This window comes from Cyphellophora europaea (assembly GCF_000365145.1).
Source record: "Cyphellophora europaea CBS 101466 unplaced genomic scaffold supercont1.5, whole genome shotgun sequence".
Taxonomy (NCBI): domain Eukaryota; kingdom Fungi; phylum Ascomycota; class Eurotiomycetes; order Chaetothyriales; family Cyphellophoraceae; genus Cyphellophora; species Cyphellophora europaea.
Window position 1 is genome coordinate 948006 of NW_008481811.1, and position 25444 is coordinate 973449.

Consider the following 25444-nt stretch of genomic DNA (forward strand, 5'->3'; position numbering starts at 1 on the left):
GGCGAAAGGCAGTGTCGAAGGGGTCTGGCAGATGATGCTGGATATCCCCCAATAGAGCTGGCTTCCAAGGTATTTGAGGATTCCTCGTGCCTGCTTACGCCATAGTCGCGCATTCCGGTCAGCACGGGCACCACACTGCTTTCTCCGGACGTCTCTCCTGCCACGAGCGTGCGGCTCTGCCCCTGCGTCGTCTGGGAAAGAAGCATCGGAGCTGGTTGCCTGGTTGCCTGGCAGGCTCAATGACCCAGTCACTTCGACCAACACCTCTTCACGCTGCACTTTCACTCGGTGTTCTTGGCAACAAGGTACCTGCTGTTGAACGCATTAAGCATTGCGCAATATCCACGATTCACTTGCGCCTGGCACCGCATGACAAGGCAGCGCCGGGTCCACCAGTCACAACAACCGGCGGCCGATTCTTCGCGTTTCCAGAGTCTCAGTAAATCTGGCAAACGATGTCACATCTGGTCGGCTTGCTACGTATGCCGTCTCTTGTCATATTGACCAATATTGGCCTCAACATACGCAATATTCCCACAACATACCTTATCATTCCAACCCTCCTCGACAGAGCGATCTACTCTGAAGCATCCCTCCCTCCTCACCCAAAGATCTTCACTTCTCCTCCCGCGCTATCGGCGCCAACCTGCCTCTACTGAATGAGATAGGATCAGCAACCTGACACAATCCAAAACGAACCACATGCCACGATTTCAACAGACAACCACGCCGCTCCCTCCAAGTCACAGCGGCCGTATAGACAACAAGAAACTAGCGACTCCCTTACCACGACAGCCACAGCACTCGATGATCCCTCATATGTCTGCGATTAGCTGCAATCTGAACGATTCCCCCTTACCTCAAGACACCCGATGCCGCTCAAAACCAATCAACTAGTCAAAGGACCCGGACAACAACGAACGACACAGAAAGAACAACAATGAAAGGTTTGCATACCTAGAACGATTGCCACTTCCGATAAAATTCACTCTACATCGACACTTTATCCAGCAGCCACACCACCAGAAATACCTTGATACTACTTATCAGTCCCACAGTGTTAGATAGCTACGATTCTTGTGGGGGGAGGAGCATGGTTGGCACTAGCGGACAAGGAGGCAAGGCAGAATCTTCGCTTGGTATGCACAGGAAACACCAAGGAAAGCAGAAATTCGAGCGAGGAAGAGAGTTAAGGAATTGATTCGCAGCGCATGGCCGGTTGGTCAGCAAGTGCGGCAGCGGCAAAGCAGGAGCACGGATGAGCGATTATTGGCAGACATGTGTGAAAAACCTACGATTGAGCTTCAGATCTTCATGATGGAAGCAGTGAGCGCCAGTGTCAAAGAAGTGATGGCACCTCTGACTCACAGCATCGACATTCGCAATCTCGACCAGCGGCGACAGTTACGGAGTCCCCCGATAAACAGCTCAACACTGATCATTCGGGCATCGACGGCCTTATGTCCTTCCGATACACCACCAACAAAACACTTCCCATTAGCCTTCAAGGGTGAGTACGCCCAGGATCCCTCGGTAACTCCAGCGGCCGCGCTACTGTCGTCCATCAGAATTCGGATTCAGTACCTGGCATGGTCCAGGGAATCGTTGAGCCAGCTTCTCCTGCACGATGGCGAGCCCAGGAATTATTACATCGAATCAAGCGGCTAGGCAAGAGACGAACCTGCGTGTAGGATGAAGTAGATTCGGGAGGACAAGACCGTTGACATTCGGTTGAAGGCCATGATGTCAACCCCGCGTCAACGACGTTGGGCCTCAAAAGAGAGCTTGTCGTATGTGCTCTCGGAGCCCTGGAGGATTTGACTCGCAGTGCAGCACGTCTGAATGTAAAAGATCACTGCTTCACCGTCGCCAAAGTCGGTCTTGATACAAGCCAACAACGCAAACTCTTGGCTTTGGTTGAGACTCGGTTCGTCTGATCGGTCCCGTCCTCGCTTTAAGGCCACATCGCCACACACTTGCAGCACACACTATCCGCACTGCCGGGTGAATGGCAGGCAGGACTGATATAAGCGGCTACCTCTGCCACTCGCGCACCGACAATGTTACCAACTCAAGGGATCCTTCCCTCAAAACCATATTTCGCGCAAGATCGAGTCGTCGGTGGGTTAGCAGCCTGCTCGAAAATCACAAAAGGTGCATCAAAACATTCAGCGCTGCCGAGAACAACGGAAACCCGCAACGTCTTCGACACAACAGGACGAGGTGCAGCTCAATAACGAATTCGACGGCATACGGTAGCGACTTGCGACGCCACTCATTGCCAATTGATCTCGCATGCGTGGCTTGAGGCTTCACGCAAGGTCTACATAAGTCAACTCTGGATCACACAGCACAAAAGACCAGCAACTACCATTCGCACACCGATCAAGAGCGAACAGATTTTAACAGCTCCAAACGTTCCACGAGCGCGGCTACGAACGCCGATAACTGTCTTAGCACCCGTCTCATCAAGCCTTGCCTCCTACTTGACTGGTGCAAATCACCCAGCGCATTCATCAATTCGACATGCCGTGCACTTCCTATGCAGTCAGTCTCAGCCCACTTGCCAGCAGCGCCTCAAATACAACCTCGCAACATCAGACTCCCTTGTGGTCCAGCCGGCCGAATTACACCAGCTCACTCAACAAGGTTCCACGAGCTTCGGAGGCGTCGCTACTGGGTATCCGAATGTCCTCAATAGTACGTAAATACCTAGTTCCATAGATCGCTTCGAATGTGACGCATTGACATCATGTAGACGCGCGTATTGGAGATGCCACAATGTTCGATGTGCGCGGTCAGACTAGAGCTCGCTATAGTACCAGTGACACCCTGTTGCTCACAAAGCTTGAAACTTCGAAGTTTGTGGGTAAGGTAGTAGGTATTTCAGTCCCTCGAGCCTGTCAGTCAGAGTCAATAGGGACTGACTACATCAGACTCGTAAGGTACGCTTCCTCGTGTGCGTTGCAGAGATTCATGTTCGGGTCCAGATCGTGCGTGGAATGGCTACCGGCTTGATGCGTTCGGCGGCAGGAACTCGCACAAGCTTCAAGTTTGCACTAGCTTGGATCATGTCCTTCAACGTGATGGGTTGCCCGCAGGTCTCATCCTTGAAGAGTAGAGAAGCTTGCCGGATGGATTTGTGATCCGTCCCCGGATTCTGCACTGATACCTACTCTCGGATGCGGTATGGCGCAGCTCATTATAAATACCATCCTAGCATCTTTCATGGGAAGTACCTTCAGGTAGCGGGCTGATGGTTGCTATGGAAGCCTGAATCCTTGGGGGACACCAAGAGAACGCCGATAGACACTCCACGAGTTGGGAGGAAGTTGAGAGAGTGCCTCTGAGCGTGCCCAATTGACAATTTTGGCCTATACTACGGCTTCAGAGGGACAGATGCGCGAAATAGTGAATATCTTCTGACAACATCAGAAAAGATCACTCTGATGAGTCCACTACTAGGTACTGAGCAGACCATAGGTATGTCACGGACGCTCAAAAGAAACGAGGATCTACTCCGCGTTAAGATCAGCCGTGTGGAGCAACAAAACTTCGACTCCATCATCCATCAATTAATGATGCGCGCCTCCATGCTAGTCGTATTCATCAGCAGTCTGGACCCAGTGCACTGGATGCGAAACCGACGATAGTAAGTTCTACCAAGCTTATTGCTTCGACGTTGCAATCGTAGCCTTTGATCTCTTCCACAAGATGAGAGCGATACATCCATAGGAGTTATTTCGGTGCGAGTGCCCCACCATTCATGTTTCTTCTGCATGTACGCTGGGTAGTAGTGTGGAACGCAAGTAAACGGTCATAACTGTCGTTGTTGCCGCCTGTGAGGTGCGACGGGTCCCGAGTGAGTGTTTTGCATGCTAGTCGGACTTGCTGATAGAGTGGCAGCGGCAGCGGCTGGGTCTGTGGGCTGGGTCCAAGATGGCTTGCTTAAACAGAGTGATCCCTACAGGCTTCACGCGGCGCCTGCTGCACTACTTACTGATGGGATCTTACGGGGAGACAATAATGGATACCCCAACACGGCTCACTCTCCGGCTGGACAGCTGGACTACTTCGAGATCTGTCCTAGTTTCCCTATACCCAACTGAGATGTATAGTCGTGGACATCTACATTAATTGCAGTAGGTAAGGTACCTTTCAATTTGACCTAAATCCGATAGGAGAACGATTGTCGATTCAAGCAGCCCGCGCCAAGTAGTCTGTACGGGCCGGCGAGCGACTGGAGTTCACGCCAAGGAGCTCGATCTGGCTTCTATGGATACACTGCAGGCGCAGAACGGTCAACTAGTACCTATCTAGCGCGGTACATGCAAGGAATGACTCAACAGCCCGTTCTTACACGGTACGAATCCTCGCAGAGTAGGTATTGCAGAGCAACATGTCAGTCGTGTCATCACCAATATGCATGCACCCCTCACCATCAACGGACGGCACACTCTTCTGCCACGCATGCGGATGCTCGACCAAGACCAATGCTAGAAAGTCGGACCCAGAGAATTTTGCACAACTTGGAAACAGACGGAATTCGAGCAATTGACATGACCGCAAGTGCATTCCAGTATCTTTGATCTACTAGTAGAGGACTAGGTATCTATTAGCGTAGGTCACGAGCCCACCAGGTACTGGCTATGTACACTCCTACAAGGCATCGTGAAATTCACCATCTACTGTGCGAGATCGATCAAGTTGTCGCTTTTATTCCCGTGTCGACATGCGACTGCAGACGGGTTGGTGGCTGCACAGCATGCACACTCCGCACGACAAACAACAGCGATAGCACCGTGAGTATCACCTAGTGAATCGCCAGACACCGCAACTATTCGCGATCGAAGGTGAGTTCCAATAGGTCTGAAGACGAAAACATTGGAACGCTGTCTTATTTTTGTATTGTCTAGGTCCTAGCACCAGAGCAATCAAAACTTTGTAGTAGACGTGTTACCAAGCCGACTTAGGAGAGAGGCCCTATAAGGTATGGGGCTTAGGAGATGGCGCGCGCTAAATAAGTCAGATACTAATTAGACCTTCAGTACAGTATGTCCTAGACTGACAGCACTTCTGGAGACCTTTCCAGACCATGTGCGCACGTGAAGATCGCTTCGACGGTATATCAGCCGTGCCAGTACCTACGTTGTCCTGTCCTAAGTGTTCTCTCAGTCATCTTCTCGTTCGTTTGTACCTAGTAGTACTAGTAGTTTCTTGCATAATGTTGACGGTCTCGTAGAACGCCCAGGTTGGGGTCCTCATGTGTGCGTGAAAGACCTCCCAACTGCTCTCACATGCTAATCAGCGTATTCAACTACACGACCTCACAGAACCTGGACAGAGTGACATGCTTCAGGATGCCTCTGTACAGGTCACTAGTAGGTACCTGTCAACGTCTGATTTGATGTCAAAATTGGCCGTAAATACAGAGTTGATCATAGTCACCTCAGGTCGCAGCGCTACATTTCGACTTCAATGGTTCATGCGCTCATGTTTGGGGATTTGAGACTACCTAGTAGCATTGTACCTACCGCCCTGGCTCGTGCTGATCCGGAGAACATCGGCGAACCAAACCCAGGGCGTCAATCAAATCTTTCGGTCGTGTAAGGGCTGATCGACACGGGCGACGCGCGAGGCATGCCCTTAAGAGTTCACAGGGATGCGGTCACAGTCTAGTTCCCAAGATTGCTCATCGTGCGCTTCACATCTGTGGCACTACCTACCTACTTCTTAAGAGATCTGCGTGCCTTACTCTAGCAGTCGAGACAGCCATGTCAACTAGAGACTTGTGAACGAACTGCTGAACATCATTCTTGCAACCTTCCGATCTCTCGTGCTGATCGAAGCATGGGTTTCCAGGCTAATGCGATGACAGTCGTCTTGATGGTTCCTCGTAAGCGGTGGCATACCTATTAGCTGTCTTCTTTTGGACGGACCCGATGACCGAGGAGTCGGGACTGCAACGCAAGGTAACGATTCTCGTTCAGAGTGAGCATCCTAGAATCTAAGAGCTTATTCGATGCCGTACCGCAGCGTACGAGTGTGCTTCTCACAGGCTGATCAATGCAAGATGCTCATCTGGTCTATCTCGCCTCTTGCCCTGCTCGCCCTGGGGTGCGTCGGTTGCTCCAAACTTCAACTTGATCCACTACTGTATTGCTGCTGAACCCATTCGCCGGGTGTTGAGTTGGTACTCCTCTGTTCAGACATAGTACCAGGCTAGATGCTCGAAGCCTAGGACTTCTTGGCTCGATACTTCTTGCTTCGAAGTCGAACTCGCGAGTAAGAAACCCAATCCTCGCTCCGCCTCGAAAAAGTTGGACTATGCCGCCATGTGGCATAAGTTCTCGGAGCAGACCATGATCCGCACCTCTGCGTCCCTTCCGTCGCTAGCACATCTGGGTCTGCCTGCCAGTACCCTTCTCCCACGAGCACGAGGTAGTAGTACTGCCCTCTGCGGTTGAAGGCGGATCATTGATGAACCTATCACCGCCCTGGTGGATGCCGCCCACGAATTTTTAACTCAAATTGGCAGATTTGGGCTGCTAAAGCTCCTGTTTGAGACATAGAGCAACAATGATGATACCTTACTGTAAGTTAGCGACAACTCCAGCTCAGTCGGACAGTCCTAGGTAATTTGCCCAATGAGTTACCAATCTCTGGTGGTTCACCACGGACAGATGAGGTTGTCGCTGCAGGGACTGACAAGAGACTCGGGATTGGTGTGCCACAAACACCCTCTCACGGCACTCCTCATCAGCAACTATCCTCCGCGCGCCATCATCCACTTGATCTCCCATGTCCCTCACGTGCTCGATCTGCATTGATCCGAGGCTCGCGCTGATATTCCGGTCGGTCTTCTCGATGACACACGTGCGTCACGTTGAATTTTTGAAGTTGGACATGATACCTAACGCCATAAGCTGGCCGATGCTCCAGCATACCCAAGGTCGTCTTCCAACGATCCTTGTCTCGTTGGTGCTCAATCATCTGCTCATGTTTAGCGTCATATTCATGGATGCACACGCGACTCGTTCTTGTGGGTTAAGATCTCCGCTAGTTAGGACCAGTGGTTGCAGGAAGGGAAAGTACTAAAGCCAGTCGCTGCATGGTGCCAAGGTACGCAGAGTCCAGGCTCGGATATAGAACGGAGCGGAGTCACTTGAACTTGTGAAGTAAGGCAATGGGCCTCCAGAGCCTCATCTTGTAGTGCTTCAGCTTCGCCATACTGGCGTCGATGCGGCGATCAGTGAGTCGTTTCTGAGCTTGCTGCAACTGCCAACGCGTCGACGTACCTACATCCCATGCCTGCCACTAACATTGCGCACGTCAAATTACGGGTTACAAAAGAGGAGAGAAGCTTGTTTTACGCAACGATTGCTGTTCTGTCGACGATTGTACAATCAATTGTCGGCGTGGTGAGCCCAGGAAGCGTAGGTCATTGATCGAAATCCAAAATGAAACACCGTCTTTCGGTTCACCGAACCTTGGGTCGTGGTCTCAAGGGACCACGTTCTCATACTTGCCCACGCTGAGATATATTCGTCTATGCTAGTATTTGATCCATATCAGCCTCTACGTAAGAGAGTCAAGTCTAGATCAGTATAGAATTAGGGTAGAGTTGAGCGCAAATCAAAGCAAAATTACAGTTAGATCGAGGCTAAACTAACACTGTGCTAAGGTCTAACTAAGATATCAGGACTTGTTAGATCCGAGATATCTGGCTACAGTATCCTTGACTTGAGTCATCGCATTATGAACATCAGGTATACATTAGACAGGAGTCAACAAAACCTGACTACAGCGGCCTCCAGAGCTTGATCACCTGTAGTAATTCTACTGGCTCTTGATATTCATTCATGCCTTGTATGTATACAGCTCAATGACCGGACTAACCCCTTAAATGAAGCAACGCGCTCCTAGAGGTTGCGTATTCGAGCCACCTACAGGCAGGAGGTAACTTGGACTGAAGACGCCTTGTTCTCCTGAGACGAGGCAGCCTGGTCTTGGCGTTTCTACTGTAGATTGCTGCCGCGGCGGATCTGCCCGGGTGCGGCGACAGCCGCCAAAGGCCCAGAGTGGCACCGCTTGGTTTTCTGCTCCGCCCGAGCAAGAACCCCGCACAACTGCACGTAGCATCCAGCCCATCTTCAGGCACCACACGCGATGAGGCGCAGTAGTGCCTGCGGGCAACAGCCCACCTCAACCATGTTCGAAAACCTTTTCCTGCCTGCGACCGTTGGCGCCTGTCTCTGCCATGAACGACAGCGAGATCGATGGACCCTCTCTCGGCCCTTTCGCTTGCCTGCAACGTGATTCAACTTGTGGAATGGTCAATCGAAGGTGCCAGAACCTGCAAAGAGCTCTGCGATAATGGGAGCCTTGATGACAACAATCGGGTCGAGAAGTATACCCTAGAGGTTGCTGCCGCAAACAAAGAGGTGCAGACGGCTTTGCAAAGCGCGAAGTCATCGGGGGGTACCACAAGGGTGCAACGCATCGCCCAAGATGCGTCGTCGACCGCCAATGAGCTCAAGATCGTACTCAACAGGCTGAAGTTGTCAAAGTCACAGGGCATCAAAAAGATCGGAGGCGCCTTCAAGACTACGCTGAAGACTCTGATAAGTAGCGGCACAATCAAAAAGCTCCAACAAAGACTTGAGCTGCAGGAGAAGGCATTGCGGTCCACCATTTTGAAAGACTTGTAGTAAGTCCTGACCACCTCGTTGCGTGCCCCGATAATCGCCGCCTCAGGGCTAGATCGATGAACTGACTATGCTCAGCATCAAGATCGGTGAGAATGAGCAATCTAGAAGGCAAGAGTTTCAGAGCCTGTCACAGGCCCAGCAAGATGTCATCACCCGCGTCTTAGAAGGCCAGAGGCTTCTGTCGAAAGAGCTCAGTAACGCAATCGTTGCTTCAGAGGCCAAAATAACATCAAGATTGACCGCTCAAGATGTTCAGCTAAGTCGAGCCGCCGAACGACAAGCACTCCAGATAGCCTTGCGCCGTGAGAACGAACTCAGCGAATGCAAAAGACGTCTGCTGAAGGCCCTCGCCTTTCCTGAAATCAACCAGCGGCGAAACATGATTGAAGGACGAATCGATGATTTCGGCCATACCCTTGTTTGGATTTTCGGTCCTCCTGTCAGGCCAGATACTCCGGAAAGCATTCTGTCGCTGAACACTGCGAATGAGAGCGGGACCGACGAAGCACAGGACTCTGATCGCTCGGCAACGAGCCCCGCACTTCCGACGAGCACCCAGGACGAGGCTCCTCAAATCGCGTTGGAGAGGCCTCCTTCGAACGACGAGACAAGGCAATCAGAAGAAGGGGTGAGGACAAGATCTCCGTCGCCCGCCTCCCTGCCTGGCACGCCTGGTTCATTCCGATCTGTTACCCCTCCCCTGCCTCCGACACTGCCACACTCATTCGTCGAATGGCTTGAGGGAGATGACGACCTGTTCTGGATCTCGGGCAAACCGGGTTCAGGCAAATCCACGCTCATGGATTTCATATATTACAGAATGCAACCTGAGCAGATCGGCCATTCGCATTTGCAGCAGTGGGCCGGTCCGAGGCCTCTCGGAGTTCTCTCGTTCTTCTTTTTCCGGCCCTCTACTACCTCTTTGCTTCGGACAATCGAAGGATTCTGGAGGGCGCTTTGCTTTCAGATTCTCGACATAGACCAGACCCTGGCTGATATCGCTCGTGAGAACAGCGATGGGAATGTTCCGTTGAATTTACGGTCTGCTTTGTTGCCCAACGGATCCAGTATGGAGTCATGGACAGACAAGGAGCTGCAGGCCTGGTTCAATTATCTCATAGAGCATTCTTCTTTTGCCTACTGTCTTCTTGTCGATGGTCTGGACGAGATGGAAGGCAATCGTCAACGACTACTTAACGTCATCCTGGATCTCTGTCAGACAAACTCGAACTTGAAGATTTGCAGCTCTAGCCGACCGGAGAGTCCTTTCCTCGCAACCCTAAGACAGTTTCCTCATTTGCTACTCCATGATCTCAACGATAACGACATCTTCCAGGACTGCTCGCGGCGGCTCGTTGGAACCAAAGCCGAGAAATATATATCGCAAATTACACGCCGTGCCGAAGGAGTTTTCCTTTGGGCGCACCTCATCTCTTCGGACCTTGCGGAGGCAGCTCGGGAAGGTGAAGACGAAACAAGCCTGGACCTTCGATTCAAGGAGTGTCCGGACGAAATGACCGATCTCTTCAAGCACATGTTGCAACGGCAAGCAAAGTTCTACTTGAAGTACCCGAAGCCGTACCTTCGGCTTGTAGATTTTGCGTCCAGTATTGATCGCGACACCTCTATTTTCGAGCTTCTTGTTGCCACTCTACCCTCCGAACGCAGCCCACACTGGCCATCCCTTACTGGGAGATTCGACGATGGTTATTTGTCATATCTCGAGGAGCAGCTCGAGGGGCTCGGCCCAAGGGTCGAAGCCGCTTGTGCCGGTCTTGTCCAATGCATGCCAACAAAACAGACCGGGGCCGGTGTAGTATGGGGCGAAGACATTCCACCTCAGTACCCGCGCATGCAGTTTGCCCTCAACTCCAGAGTCGCTTTCGTCCACCGTAGCGTGCAGGACTTCCTACACGAGGACGAGGCAGGTACACAATACTTTGCCAAGTTCGAGTTGTCGGACGACCAGGCCGCCGGAAGATTAGTCCAGGGCGCAGCAGCAACCCTCTTCATCGACGAAACCAAGCTCGATAAGGGTGTATTTGATCGCCAAGTCATGCATTATCTCGAGGCAATGACAGATGAGGGCCGCAATATGACCACAATTCCCGTGGTCGACGCTTTCTTTAGACAGTTGACTCGACGCTGTCTATCGAAAACCAACGACGAGGAGGTCAGTCGTCTGGCTCAGTATATGGGCGCTCCGGACCTCCCACCATTTGAGGATATCGCTCTCGCCTATACGTCAATGCATACGCTCGACGGTTTTGTGCGTGCTTACGTTGGGGCCTCGGAAGTCAAGCTTAGGGACACGGCCGCTGCCTATGCTCTGTGCACATATCTCAACTCTGCCTGGAATCGATTCCGCGGGGACCTGGTCTCGACAGTAATCACAGACCTAGACCCGCTGAAGGAATACACCTTCGCATATCACGGTACTGGTCCCCCACAAGACAGAAGTGACAGTCTTGGCATTGTTTGCACACGTCCACTCGTCGATCATGTGCTTGTTGCCTACGCTGGAAACATTGGCCCAGAGTACGAATTGGATTTTCTAAGGTTTCCAGCACATTTCTTCGACTGTGGAGAAACTGGCATGCATAGTGGCCATGTAGAAGGCTGGCTTCTGGGCCATAGTCGAACCATCAGAGGGGCATATCCCATTCCGGACAACGATTGCAACTTCATGAAGGAGAAAATCGAAGAGTGGACGATCTTGGTTTTTAGCATTCGCATCCAAGATGTCTTCAGGGGAGATTTATTTCCCGTTAAGATTACGCGTTGGAAACCGAGCGGCACGAGACGCTTTCTTGATCTCAGGGAGGACGTGGTGGAAAGATTTCGGCAAGCCCACAGTCGTGGATCATGGGAGTCCCTCGGCAACGATTTCTTCCAGAACTTGACGGACAGCTATAACGATCTCGTCTTGGAACTCAATTCAGAGGAAAGAGAGAAGATTCTCCGCGGAGAACGGTCGTGGATTGAGTCGTCGTTAGATGTGACACATACGCCGAACAATGCTTATGGCCGGTCCAGCACTCTTTACGAAATGTTACTGGGACTTTCGTCTGGTGGGCCAATTCCGGGTTCAATCGGTGGTGATGATTTGAGAATCCCAAGCAGTTGGGCAGAGTATGGACAACGAGGGAGGCGAGGAAGGGGGCGTTTGCGCAAGCTTGAATATCGATCCAACTCGCCATCGCCATCGCCATCAATATAATCAGCGCCGAGATTTGATCTGCCTACCAGGCGTTCAGTTGCAGCTTGTGACCTTTCCGACAGTACTCCTTTGGAGCAAGAATGGGCAGAGATATTTATAGCCGACCCGGTAAGCTCCCGTGCCCTCCTCGGCTAGCTGGCCTCACACTGACACTGCTTGCTGCAAGATGCTAGCTGTACATCATAAGTGAATTGCCTCAGCACCATCACTTCCAACGGAATGAATGCGGAAGTCTTTGAATAGCCGGAGATCAGATTCCCGTCATTATGCATTACTCTACATCAATTAATCTCAATCAAGCCTGGACCAAAAAGTGTCTTTGCGGCGACTGATGTGATATTTGGGAAAGGTCCCGGGCCTTCTACAACCGCCGCAATCGTCAGACCATTCATGAGAAGCTTGGTGTATGGAAGTGGCGAAGAGAATTTGACCACCCCATCACTACCAGGCTTGCCGCCTGTAATTGGCTGGACGACCGGCACATTCTGCTGATTGATGTACACCAGAGACAGACCATCAGCGTTACCACCATTGGGCTTGAAAGAGAACTTGAGATCCTGGTCCTTGGGTTGAATTGGATTTGGCGTGAGGACATCCAATTTGCCGAAGATTTTGAGGTCGATGGTATTGCTGTTAGGACAGGACTAACGAGTTAGCTTGGTACTCGTTTCAAGGAAGGAACTTACGCCAGGCACAACAAAGTTCTGGTTCAGTGCAGAGAATGCAAAGTCTCGCAGCGAGGCCGTCAAGAATGGCAAAGCAGATGGCAACTTCCCGAGCAAATCCCGATAGAAGCCATTCTGCTCACCTTCTTGACCCAACGAAGCAGTGAAACCGCGAATGTTTGCGGCGTCACCATTCTGACCGGCAACCTGAATCCGTCAGCAACGTTCAAGACAGCTATACCCGACGTACCACCGAAATGTCGGCCAGTGTGCCCAATACGACATCGGTGAATGTGGAGGCGAGGAAGATGGCGTCGTGGAAATTGTCGACGCTTGCCTTGTACGAGCAAGCCTGGATTGGTCCCGCATTGGCTCTTGCCAGAGCACCATTGGCGTTCAGCGCATGCAGTTCCTCTTGAGCTTGCACCGCAGTCAGGGTGTTGATGACCTTCTGTTTGAATCCCTGGTCTTGGAACCCGTAACCTGCGACGCCCTCGGTTACATTCTTCAATAGCTCGGTGAAATAGAAGGTTTCAAAGAGCTCGTTGAAGGCAACCAGGCGAAGCGACGTGAGTGTCTCGCTGGATGGGGCTTTGGCGGGAGGCGGTGCGTTCGACAGTGTACCCCGAGCCGCGGTATTGATTTTGGTCAAGGCATCGGATGGGTTCGGAATATTGGGGAAGCCGTTATCGAGCGAGAAGGGATCGTCGCTCACCTCCTTCGGAGCGCCAGGGACGCCTTGCGAGTTGTCTGGTGGTGACCAAGCTCCAGAGTCTCCTGAACCTCCCGGAGTTGGAGCGTAGGTCTGTTTCGGCGGAGGTTGCGCCGCATTATATGCTGAAGCATAGACCGAGCGGTCTCCGTAGTGGAAGTCCCGACCCTCGAGGGGAATGGCAGAAGCCAAAGTAGCGAAGGCAGCCAGCCCCCAAATCAACTGCATGGTGTCAAACGATGGGATGGAGAACAAAAGCCCATCGCCTGGGGACGGGCGACATATAAAGATCATGGCCGTGTTGCGAGGCTGATGGCTTTGTCATGTTCACAACAATAGCTCCATCAATCTAAAAGTAAGCGAACGAGCATGAATGGCGTTAGACATAAGACGCCTCGACGCTTTGTCTTCAGCATTTATGCTTGAGCTGACTGAAAAGGCTGGGTTAGTGCTGACATACGACAGCCAATGTTAGTGTTCAAATCTTGGGCACCAAACCACTTCAAGCACTTTCCTCCTCATCAGTCCAAATGTAGGTGGTCGGTGTTGGCCCTCACCTTACCCATCGTTTGGTTGCCCCCAACCTCCAAGTAGTCGTAGTGCAGAGAGAAAATCCTGATGAATAGCACGCTGAGACAGACTCCAGAATAGCTTATCGGCTCCGCATCGCATACGGCTCGTTCGCATGGTCACGAACGATGGGGATATCGATATTCTCATCACAGTTACTTGGCAGACTGAATGAAAAAGCTCAAACTGGAGACTGTTGTTGAAATATGAACTTTAAGCCTCAGTGCTTCTCGGAATTCACATTCGAACAGAGGCCATGGCTAACAGGGCTATCCGTCGAACAGCAGCGTCGCGTGATGATATTGCGAACCACGGAATTCGGCATACCCCCTCAATCTGATCTGACGAGCGATTGGAGGCAAACTATTCCGACCCATCGTCGACATCGACAAACCCCGAGGATCTGTTCTTCAACAACCACTTCTCATCCTCGGTGTACTGCTCCAGACCTGTGTTCTGATCCCATCCCTCTCTGATATCCATAACAACTTGCTTGGCCTTCCGGACACAGTCGTTGACTCCCACTGCGCCTTGATACCAGGGACCAGCCACTTTCAGCCTACCCTCGAAGCCTGGTATGAGCACCTCCTGGTGAATCTTGGCCATATAATCTCGGTATCCCACAGGATATTGTGGGATACAGTCCTTCTGTAGCCTAGCTTTGGCAACCTCTGGCTCTTCTTCGATTTTCAGGTGGCGCCGTAAGACACTTTTCGCCATATCGATCGCTTCTTGTTCCGAAGGATAGTCACCGTCTTCCCATCCATCCCACCAATGCCCTCCTAACATCACACCGAATTTTGAGCCTGGAACAGTGTCTTGCCCGAGTTTGACCTTCGATACCGGCGGTTGATTGGCCTTGTCCTTACGCCAAAGCGCCACAGCCTCATCATTTTTCTTGAAATCGATTTCCATGTCTTGTCGATACGTCTCGAAGGCCGACCGCATCATTTCGATCTCGGATCGTTCAGCATCGTCAGTCGCCTTCTCCAACCGCTCATCTAATTTTCTTGCCTCATTAGCATAATGTTCCCTCTCTTTGGCCCCGTGGTCCTCAATCTCTTGCATACGTTTCTCCACGTCTTCCACTGTTTCTTCAGCCACGTCATAACTGGAAGTGAGATTATGAGCAAATATAACCCCAAGTGCTCGTTCAGGATTTTGCTCAAGAGGGACCGATCGAGGTATGAGATATCCAAAGCCCTCGTGTTCAGGAGCAAGCACCTGTGACCTGTACCAGAGGTTGACAACCATCACAGACACGCTCTTGTCCACAGAACTGAAAGTCTCACATTTGCGGCCAATCTCGGGTGATGAGCGAATGATTGATCTCATCGTCCGTGGTGCTAATGTGGAGATAACGTAATCGTAAGGTTGAGGGTTCTTTTCAGACGGATCTTTGACCATCACCTTCTGTGTATCCTTGTCGTGGTACAGCCAGTCAACAGGAGCGTTGGTCTTGATCGTGACTCGGGGCGCTCTCTCCAGGCCAGCTCTCAGTTTTCGAGTGATGTAACTCATGCCCTCGGACCACGTAATGACACTGCTTTCTTGGAATGCGGCCAGCACCGGTGAGATTTCAGTCCGATTGGCGGGGCCTATTGGGTTCACATTGCGAAATTTGGTATCCTCGTAGGTCAGGAGCTGGTTTCCGCGGAAGAACATCTCAGCCACCTCTGCCAATATGCCCTGGCCGGTCTCGTGCCCTCGAATGTCCGAGTCTCGCATCTCAAGGTACCATAGCGATGGTAGTAAAGTTCTGGCACTGAGCTTGTAGATGTCTCCGGCATATATACCGTGCATCACAGCAGACGCCAGGTTATCTGCAACTTCCCGCCCAAACCTTCTGGAGAGAAAGTCACCGACAGACTCATCTCGTGCTTGTCTTGATCGTGTACGTTGAAAAGGCTCCGCCAGGATCCCGTTAGGGACACCTTGGAAGATAGGTTCTGACCATAGGGAGCGTACGAGGTCGTAGGTATCGGAGATAAAACTTCCAGATCCACTCGGCATGCGAACAAGGTGATCTGGGTAGTAGACAAACCGATTGCGGGCTAAATTCGAGCGTTTCGAGAAAGCAAGCAGTGAGCAATCGGTGCGTCGATCTTCGAGGAAGCTTCCCAGGAGGTGTAGTGTGGCCCATCCGGCTCCTTGAATTGAAGGGCGCAGTGTCCTAGGACCCCATTCGAAGAGAATCTCGCCGCCATCTACTTGCACGATCTCCGTGTCAATCCAGCCACCAAGCCTGTCACTTTTCTCGTAGAGGGTGATGTTCGCGTCCGGTATGCATCTTGAGAGTTCGTAAGCGGCTGTGAGGCCAGTTACACCCCCTCCCAATACAGCGATATCTTTTGCGGCGGGGTTCGGATGCGCTCGTGGGATGAAGGAATGCGGTAGTAGGTATGGGAGCTTTGGTTCGTTGAATCGAAAAGTCGAAGAAGTGAATGGACGCGACCAAGCTAAGGTCGCAATGTGGTACCGATGAAGCTCACTCGTGGCATGACGGCGAGCTGCGCTGCCGACACCGAGGAGCATATCCGGGAAGCAGAACAACGCATCGGGGTGGTGCTCTACATTGAGCAGGAAAGTCTAGAAGTTGTGGTTTGGTAATGTATCTGAGTTAAAAAGTATTATCTCCGGCAGTTCTGTGTGACGAGGCTCCGTGGTGTTCACAAGGCTGAGCCTCACGCGGGGGTATTGCCTCTGCGTCCAGGCACGAGAACTTCAGGACTCGCCAGGGACTCGATGGATTTTCCCTTGATCTGGGAGGCAACATTTCCATCGACCGAGATCGCTGCCTCGAGACACGTCTTGCGCCTACGCTTCATGTCATGCATCTGGCTGACATCGGTATAGGCATAGCGACTCGAGCCCCTGGTTCCTTCTCGCTTGGGACAGTGGCGATTTGATCCTTCCCTCAAAGGAAGCTTCCAAGAGAGCCCATCAGATCCTCAGGAAGTGTGCGCGGGGGGTAGACGAGGCGTGCATCTCATGGTGCTTATATATAGGGCTTGGCGTAAATCTGCACTCAGCCGGTCGCTGGGGCCACATCATACTGTCCTTCGTCCAGGTCAGATCCATCGAAGCCTAATTTCTTCAAATCACGGACAAGCTCTTCCTCCTTGCTGATCTTCATGAGTTGATCGGTAGACAATTTTTCCCCGGCGGCTTTCTTAGCCTTCAGCTCACGCACGGCTTTTAGCTTCTTCAGAGCATTTCTGATCTTTTTTTGACTGTCCGCATCAGTATTGACATCGGCAGATTCACTGGTGGCAAGTTTGTCTGGATTTCGCCAGTTCTGTTTCGCTTTCCCCTCCGCCTCTAGTGATGCATCCTTCATAGCTGAGGAAAGTTGTTGATCCTCGTGGCCTTCGGTCGCTGCCTTTCTTCGAGCAGCCTCCCTTCGTTTCGCATTCTTGCTTTTAGCCTCGCTGTCGGCCGGCTGAGGATCAGAATCAGCCCCCAGCACACCACCTTTACCACGATTCTTCCAGGCTTCAGCGCTGCGGTTCTTATAAGTTTCGACATCTTCGGGTGGCCGATACCCGGGGCGAACACGGATTTCTTTCCGAGTTGATCCATCTGCTCGCCGTGAAGATGGGATGAAGGAAGCACCGTCAGCACCAGTCTGGATGCCAGACTTGGCTGGCGATGCCATATCGGTCGACCCACACTCTGGATCTGTCAGATTATTATTACTTCGGAAGTGTTCAAAAGGTTGAGCAAGAGTCTGCACCATGTAAGATGCGCACCACAGCCAGAAATGCAAGCATAAGCGGTGGAAAGTTGTCAGTCAAGGCAAGGAAGAAGGTGGTTGCCAAGCCCGGTCGTCTTCTCGGCAAACATTCCACTTTCGGATCATGCCGCGGAGCCAATCACAAGCTGAGCAATATTGAGCTCCTGGCCGACTGCTGAACTGCTCTCACCACTGCACGAATCTTCCACGCTCACCCAAAACCACTCCGGGCACCTTCGGTCAATACACCGACAAGATGTCGCTAGTCGTTAGTCTTCCGCCCCGTGTCGTCTGGACAATCGCTTACCGCAGCAGAGTCGGTTCTCGCAGGGAATTTTCAAGTAAGGTCGATCGGAACGAGACGATGCATCGCAGTACTGATCAAGATAGTGGCGTCTTCCGCCGAAACTATGTCTTCCTATCCACCGTGTTCGCCGGAGCTTTCGCGTTTGAGATGTGAGTCTGCGGATTTGGGATTGCGATTGCCATGGCGAGGCTGAACAATTCAACAGGGCTTTCGACACTGGCACAGATCTGGTTTGGAACTCAATAAACAAAGGCGTACGTCTGGACCTTATTTGTGGCTATCAGAGAAAATCTAACACACTACAGAGACAATGGAGGGACATCAAGCACCGATACATGACCCAGGAGGAAGATGAAGAATAATGCCTGCACCTGATGGATTGATACAGTAATCAGAGATCATCCGAGAGTCACGAGGGCATCGGAAGCATACTCGAAGAATTCGCGGGCTCTGGGATTGTACATATAGCGAAAACGGCGTCAATGCTGCCGCGGATGCGCCTGAGATGATGCACTTCGTTCAAGCTTGGCGGACCTACCCACCAGGCTAAGTGCCATGCACCCCTCGTCTTGATTCCCGTCGACTCTTTTACAGACCTCTCATTATCGCTTACTACGTGATTGTAACTGAATACGGCTTCGTCCGTCGCAAACCCTCATCAGTTCATCTGCTAGTCACGTTGCGCCACCCCGCCACTCTCCACGGGTGACGCAACTTTGACATCCGCTGGACAAAGTCCCGTCTATCTACACGAACATCCTACCACATCTTTGAAAGTTCAGGAGCTCCAAGATGGTCTTTGAGTCTCCCCCAAGATGACTTCTACACTCACCGACCTTGATGAGAAACTCCGCCGGGCCCTTTGTGACCATCCCCGGCATTTCGACAACAGATTTACCGCCGATGCCAGAACCAACCTCTTCGAGACACTTTTTCGCGCTCTCACAGCCGACCGACCGGAATACCTGAGAGCGTTATTCCCGAACGGATTCCCCGACTCCTACAAGTTGCAAGATGCCCAAGATGTGGAAGAGGAGCCTGAATATAGCGCTAGTGCTCGTGGGACCCTATGTGGCCACATCTTTAAGCCAGCCGAGGTAACATACCACTGTGAGACTTGCACAGATGACCCAACAGCCGTTCTATGCTCTCGTTGTTTTGCTGCGAGTGACCATGATGGCCACCAGCTCAATATCAGTATAAGCGCAGGCAACTCTGGTTGCTGCGACTGCGGCGATGAAGAGGCGTGGAAGCGACCGGTCCACTGTGCCATTCATACAGCCACTGACGACTTTGTCTCTGCTGATTCATATGTCTCTGCGCTCCCACAGGATCTTCAGGCATCAATCCGGTTGACAATTTCGAGAATCCTGGATTACTTTTGCGACGTTATCGGCTGCTCTCCGGAACACCTGCGCTTGCCAAAATCTATAGAGTCGATCAAGGAAGACGAGACTCGGAGTAGACTCTCGCCTGAGGACTATGTGTCAGGAGATGAAGAAGAGGCAAACCCAGAATTCTGCCTGTTGGTCTGGAATGACGAGAAGCACACGGTGCGAGAAGTCCGAGACCAGGTAGCTCGAGCATGTGGGGAGCGCATTCAATTTGGCTTGAACAAGGCCAATGAAGCCAACGACATTGGCCGCAGCGTCGTGCGCCACTCGAGAGACCTGAAGCAACTTACAAAGATGGCCAAGATCATTGAGCAGATCAAGATCACGGTTACCATTCGATCCTCCAGAGATACGTATCGAGAACAGATGTGTGGAACAATCATCGAATGGCTGAGTGATATTGCTGGGTGCTCAATTGGCGGTGATCACCATATACTCCGCAGGACAATCTGCGAGGAACTCCTCCAGGTGTGGCGGGTAGGAAGCCAAGCATCAAACGCACAGACAGGTCGTGATAGCATCGACCAGCATGGTCTTGAACAGAGCCGGAACGAATTTCGACACGTCCGGCGGAGATGGGCTCTGTCCGTTGATCCTATTCAATTGGTTCTTCAGCCCGCATTAATTCAGCAAGTCGAAGCTGTAATGGATGATGATGATGACAGCGATGAGGCTGACGGCATCGAAATCGAAGAGGTTGACGAGGATCTAATTGGTGTTGGCGAGGATGACCAAGGAAGAACTATCCTTCAAACAACTACCTTCGAGATTCAGCATCCTGGACCAGATGGCCATGAGCCAATTGGAGATCCAGACGCTACCGATGACGCCGACGAGATGGATACGGACGGCGATGGCGAATTTATGGACGTTGGGGAGCGGATCGAAGGCGATGAGCTTTCGCCTCCAGCCGATGGAGGTGTCGACACTGGTGCATTAGCGACTCCGACTCCTCCACGACGCGCAGATACCGACCCACGGCCCCGTGATCGGAACGTCAACTTCATGCACGTCCCAAAGGTGCACAGTCGATCTACGAAACCAGTTCAGGAGGGTCCTCCGGCTTACTGGCTAATGCCTAATCCAGAACTGGCTCCTGCTGGAGAGATACCAGATCACGAAGATCTCAGAAAGAGTATTCGCCTAGACTACATGATCGTATACGACCTCCGCTTATGGAAGAGCGCGCGGATAGGTCTGCGAGATCTCTACATCAGCACGGTTGTCAAGATTCCGGAATTCAAACGGATCCTAGGACTTCGTTTCTCCGGCCTTTATACAACACTTGCCCAACTCTATCTTATTGCAGATCGAGAGCCAGATCACTCTATCGTCAATCTCTCTCTCCAGATCCTGACTACCCCTTCGATATGTCAGGAGCGAATCGAGAAAGGCAACTTTTTGACAAGTGTCATGGCTATACTGTACACCTTCCTGACCAATCGTCAAGTGGGCTATCCAGAAGAAGTTGATTCCACTGCTACCTTGTCCTTTGACCCCGGTGCCGTGGCAAATCGACGGCTTTTCCATTTCTTCAGCGATTTGCGATATTTCCTGGCTTCAGAGCACGTGCAGAACAAGATTCGAAGCGACGTGCGTTACCTCTCTCAGTATCTCGACCTGATGAAGCTACTGCAGGGTATTTGTCCCAATGTTCGAGCAGTCGGTGAGCATGTCGAGTACGAAACCGATACCTGGATTAGTGCATCGGTTCTAACGAGAGAATCTAACAAGCTCTGTCGAGTGTTTGCCGAAACATACCAGAACTCGTTGGTCAAGCCTGGCTCAGAGGATTCAGAGCTCTGTGATGCTATCTCACTCACGGCAGGGTTAACCTTGATGAATGCGGTTGGATTGGAACGGAGACGTTTTGAACAAAGCGAGATAAAGACTCTGGTGCGATTCCACCAAACGAGCCATCGGGTTGTCAAATTTTCTGTTGCGCAAGGTGCCCTAAGTTTCCACCATCCTCTCCACTACACGCTTTCTTGGTTGCTCGAGATCGGCAAGGACTCTGCAGCCTCCATCCGAGCGTTGAAAGCATCTGCGCAAAACATTGCGACCAAAATTGCCGAAGCACCGATTGCACAGCAAGATATTGCGATCAAGTCCTCCATTACCTCAGCAGAAGACGCTCTCCTGGCCATGTTTGACTACCCGCTCAGAGTTTGTGCCTGGCTTGCACAGATGAAGGCGAACATGTGGGTTAGGAATGGCATGAGCCTGCGCCACCAAATGGGCCAATACAAAAGTGTGCCGTATCGAGATGTTGCCCATCAGCGAGACATGTTTCTCCTGCAAACGGCCCTGGTGGCTTGTGACCCAGCCCGCGTCCTAGCTTCAATGGTTGATCGCTTTGGCTTGACCGATTGGATGTCGGGCAAGTATGCTCCTGTGGCCGACTGCGATGATGTGCAAATGGTTGATCTCGCGGAAGATCTCATCTACTTGCTTATCAACCTTCTCTCTGATCGCGACACTCTTACTTCGGTCACTGGAAGTCCAGATTCGTCATTGAACACAGTTCGCAAAGAGATCGCACATTCGCTCTGCTTCAAGCCATTGTCGTATTCTGATCTGACTGCTCGGCTCACCGAGCGCGTACAAGATCATGAGAAGCTACAAGAAATTCTGGAGAGCATGACCAAGTATCGCCCTCCAGAAGGACTTCATGACACGGGCTTGTTCGAGCTGAGAGAAGAGTACCTCCAAGAGCTTGATCCGTACAACTCACACTTTTCAAAGAACCAGCGAGACGAGGCCGAGAACATCTACAAGAAGTGGCTCGGAAAGAAACTCAAGAAGGATCCTGAGGACGTGGTTCTTGAGCCCAAGCTACACAAGATCACCAGTGAAGGATACCAAGAACTTCCTGGAGTATGCCAGACAAACTTGTTTGGCGAGATAATCTTTCGCAGCCTGATGTTTGTTGCTGACGGCTACACAACTCGGACTGGGGTATCAGCAACACGAGCAGAATCCTTCTTGCAAATCGTGCTCCAGTTGGCGCTGATTGCAACTTTGGAAGACAAATCGAGTGAGGATACACTCGGCTCTGAACGTTCGTCGTTCGTCTACAACTCTGGCCTGTCGTCCTACCCAGACGAATACGATGTGCCTTCTACTGTTGTCAAGGTCATGCATAGAATATGGGGAATGGACGAGTACTCGGCATGTCGGAGCAAGATCAGACACATCTTACGACTGTTTAATCAAAAACGTCCTGGAGCCTTCTCTGTGGCAACCCAAGGTTTGGACTTTCCCTCGGGCCGCTTCGATACAGCCTCGCCTGCCAATTTTGAGAACGAACTCGAAGAAAAGAAGAAAGCTTCTGCTGAAAGGAAAGCAAGAGTTATGGCTTCTTTCCAACAACAGCAACAAAGTTTTATGGACCAACAAGGACGTTTCGATTGGGACGATGAAGAACTCGACAGTCCGGATGCCGAGTTGCCAAGCTCGACCGAGTCACGGACATGGAAGTTCCCATCTGGTCTGTGCATACAATGCCGCGAGGATACCTCTGATGGGCGTCTGTACGGGACCTTCGCCATGATCACAGACGGTCACCTACTTCGCGAGACCGACCTGGGCGAATCTGACTTTGTCCGAGAAGTTCTGGCTACACCAAAAGACCTGGATCGGAACTTGAACCGTGATGGACCTTTTGGCGTAGCTGGAAACAACCAACAAATGGTAAGTCAAATGGATTCTGCCGGCAATGAGGTCAAGGTTGGGCGCCAGGGTATCAGCAAGGGCTGGCCAAAAGATGCCACCGCCAAAGGCCCCCTCACGTCTAGCTGTGGCCATATCATGCACTTTAGCTGCTTCGAGAACTACTACCAGTCAGTCTTGCGACGCCACGCTCAGCAAGTAGCACGACAACACCCCGAGCGTGTGACGGCACAAGAATTCGTGTGCCCTCTGTGCAAGGCCCTGGCGAACGCTTTCTTACCAATCGTGTGGAAGAGTACTGAGCAGTCTTATCCGGCGACCCTGGAGACAAAGCTAACATACTCCCAATTCATGGGAGAAGAGCTTCCAAGCCTCGAGCACTTCGCAAATGTCAACGATGAGGGGTTCACCAGACGTGCCACTGAAGTGCACAAGCAGAACCTTTCCAGCTTTGCAAACAGCGCTCTTGAGTCTGCGATCGAACGCTCTCGGGTTGGAGATGCGGACAGTCCTTTGATGGCCGGAAGCTCAGAGAGACCAGAGCTTGCCCCCATTTCCGAGCTTGCTAGTGTGTACTTGCGGCTTAAGGGGCCTCTGAACATTCTCTCTCGTGTCACTCAGCCTGGTATCTTCCCTGCAAAGTTCCACGATGGTGAGCAGCCGAACTCATTCCACCTACTGCTCAGCTCTCTCGCCAACACCATCAGCGCCACTGAAATTGCTCATCGTGGCCGTGAGGCGGAATTCGGTACCACGCTTCTAAGCGGTGTTCCACAACAGACGCTGAGCCACCTTCAGATATTGGCTTCGACAGTGCGATCTTATGCAGCAACATGCCATGTGCTCATACGAGGTGCCATTGATGAGCATTTCCAGCAGGTCTATCTCTCGCTCTTTCAAAAGCTATTTGCACACCCACAGCTGGGTCAGGACAGCACGCATCTCGACACCATTTTCCTTGACAATTTCAGTCATCCATTGCTCCTGGTCGATCCCTTCAGCTATCTAGTTGATGCCTCACTCGTTTTATGTCCCTTACTGCAAATTGATCAACGGCACATGCTTCAGTTGGCATTGACTGCCGAGATCCTTCGGGTGGTGATCGCTTATGCTCACGACTTCGACGGACTACTGGCGATTGTCAAAGAAACTTCAGATGAAGCTTTTGCAGACCGCGACGAGACAGAGCTTGGTACCTACAAGCAGTGCCTGACATGGATCGAAGTCCAACTGCTATCGGCCAGCCATCCATCTGGGCCGGAAACCGAACGCTTTCAGAAGTTCAAAGACTCGGTGGACGCCAATGGCTTGACCGCACTTGCACGTGTGGTGGAGAAGTATGCCTTGACCTTCCTGCGGAAAGCGGCTATCTTCTTCCATGTGGCGCTTGGTGTAGACTTCCCAACAACGGCAGGATCAGAAGCAAGTCTGCCCGAACTATCTCGACTCCAGCATTTCCTGCAGCTTCCCTCCATCACAGACATACTTGGCGAACTAACAGAGTTTGCGCCTTCTGGCGGCGTCAAGAAGCTCGTCTCATGTTGGCTGGCGGATTTATCAACTTATCGTCAAAATGAACGACAACAGTCCGAACTCAGTCCCCGATATGCATTCGATGTCCGTGGCCAATCTCTGACGATGAGTCGCCAATCCTCATTTGGCATCCGGGTCCTGCATCCTGCACCCCTTGAGCTCATAGGTCTTCCCAAATACTATGATGTGCTCCTTGAGATTAGCTCTCGCAAGCGTTGCCCGAATACTGGCAAGGAACTGGTCGACCCCGCTCTTTGCCTCTTCTGTGGCGACATCTTCTGCTCACAGTCCGTCTGTTGCCAGACCAAGGATGGACGAGGGGGTTGCAATGCGCACGTCGAGAAATGCTCTGCACCGGTTGGCATGTTCCTGTTCATTCGAAAGTGCAATGTTGTGCTGCTACACGTCATGCGGGACCCCAACCAGTCGCCGCCTGCATCGACTGTGGCTCTAGGTAGCTTACTACTCCGCAACAGTGATACGCCGCCATTAGGCAGTTTTTTCCCAGCACCATACTTGACGAAACATGGAGAGACGGACGGTGGTCTGCGGAATAAGCACCAGTTGATGTTGAGCCAGATGCGATACGATCGGCTGGTAAGGGATACGTGGTTGATGGTGAATGGCAACGTATGGAGTGCCATTGCGCGCAAGCTGGAGGGCGAGGTTAACAATGGCGGGTGGGAAACACTTTAGGTATTTACGGATGATGGAACGGAGAGGATGGAGCCATGACACTATGACCGGTTACGCATGCATGAAATGTTTCTTAGAAGATCCCCTCTAGCATTTGTTGGTACGCGATAGATCGAACAGAATTGTCATCACCTATCGTGTACGCCTTTCCGCCTTTGTGAACGTGATCTCGTACTCAGCTACTTGTACAATTCAATCATCCAAAAACGCCCATCGCTCAAAATTGCT

General features: G+C 51.7%; 7 protein-coding genes across 7 annotated transcripts; 4 read left to right on the plus strand and 3 right to left on the minus strand.

Annotated features, from left to right (window-relative positions):
* Window positions 1–8279: 8279 nt before the first annotated feature.
* HMPREF1541_05627 (uncharacterized protein) lies at window positions 8280–8711 on the plus strand (the record flags this gene model as incomplete). Its single annotated transcript, XM_008719967.1, has 1 exon — window positions 8280–8711. One exon carries the CDS (start codon window positions 8280–8282, stop codon window positions 8709–8711), a length of 432 nt encoding a protein of 143 aa, XP_008718189.1.
* A 67-nt stretch (window positions 8712–8778) lies between these two features.
* HMPREF1541_05628 (uncharacterized protein) lies at window positions 8779–11931 on the plus strand (the record flags this gene model as incomplete). The annotated part of the gene is made up of 1 exon (XM_008719968.1): window positions 8779–11931. The coding sequence occupies one exon, from the start codon at window positions 8779–8781 to the stop codon at window positions 11929–11931; it is 3153 nt and encodes a 1050-aa protein (XP_008718190.1).
* Window positions 11932–12212: 281 nt separating this feature from the next.
* On the minus strand, window positions 12213–13536 carry HMPREF1541_05629 (uncharacterized protein; the record flags this gene model as incomplete). The annotated part of the gene is made up of 3 exons (XM_008719969.1): window positions 12213–12575; window positions 12618–12803; window positions 12847–13536. 3 exons carry the CDS (start codon window positions 13534–13536, stop codon window positions 12213–12215), a joined length of 1239 nt encoding a protein of 412 aa, XP_008718191.1.
* Window positions 13537–14241: 705 nt separating this feature from the next.
* Window positions 14242–16413, minus strand: HMPREF1541_05630 (protoporphyrinogen oxidase; the record flags this gene model as incomplete). The annotated part of the gene is made up of 1 exon (XM_008719970.1): window positions 14242–16413. The coding sequence occupies one exon, from the start codon at window positions 16411–16413 to the stop codon at window positions 14242–14244; it is 2172 nt and encodes a 723-aa protein (XP_008718192.1).
* A 493-nt stretch (window positions 16414–16906) lies between these two features.
* HMPREF1541_05631 (uncharacterized protein) lies at window positions 16907–17536 on the minus strand (the record flags this gene model as incomplete). Its single annotated transcript, XM_008719971.1, has 1 exon — window positions 16907–17536. One exon carries the CDS (start codon window positions 17534–17536, stop codon window positions 16907–16909), a length of 630 nt encoding a protein of 209 aa, XP_008718193.1.
* Window positions 17537–17870: 334 nt separating this feature from the next.
* On the plus strand, window positions 17871–18283 carry HMPREF1541_05632 (uncharacterized protein; the record flags this gene model as incomplete). Its single annotated transcript, XM_008719972.1, has 3 exons — window positions 17871–18070; window positions 18127–18175; window positions 18227–18283. The coding sequence occupies 3 exons, from the start codon at window positions 17871–17873 to the stop codon at window positions 18281–18283; spliced, it is 306 nt and encodes a 101-aa protein (XP_008718194.1).
* Window positions 18284–18736: 453 nt separating this feature from the next.
* HMPREF1541_05633 (uncharacterized protein) lies at window positions 18737–25216 on the plus strand (the record flags this gene model as incomplete). Its single annotated transcript, XM_008719973.1, has 1 exon — window positions 18737–25216. One exon carries the CDS (start codon window positions 18737–18739, stop codon window positions 25214–25216), a length of 6480 nt encoding a protein of 2159 aa, XP_008718195.1.
* Window positions 25217–25444: the final 228 nt, after the last annotated feature.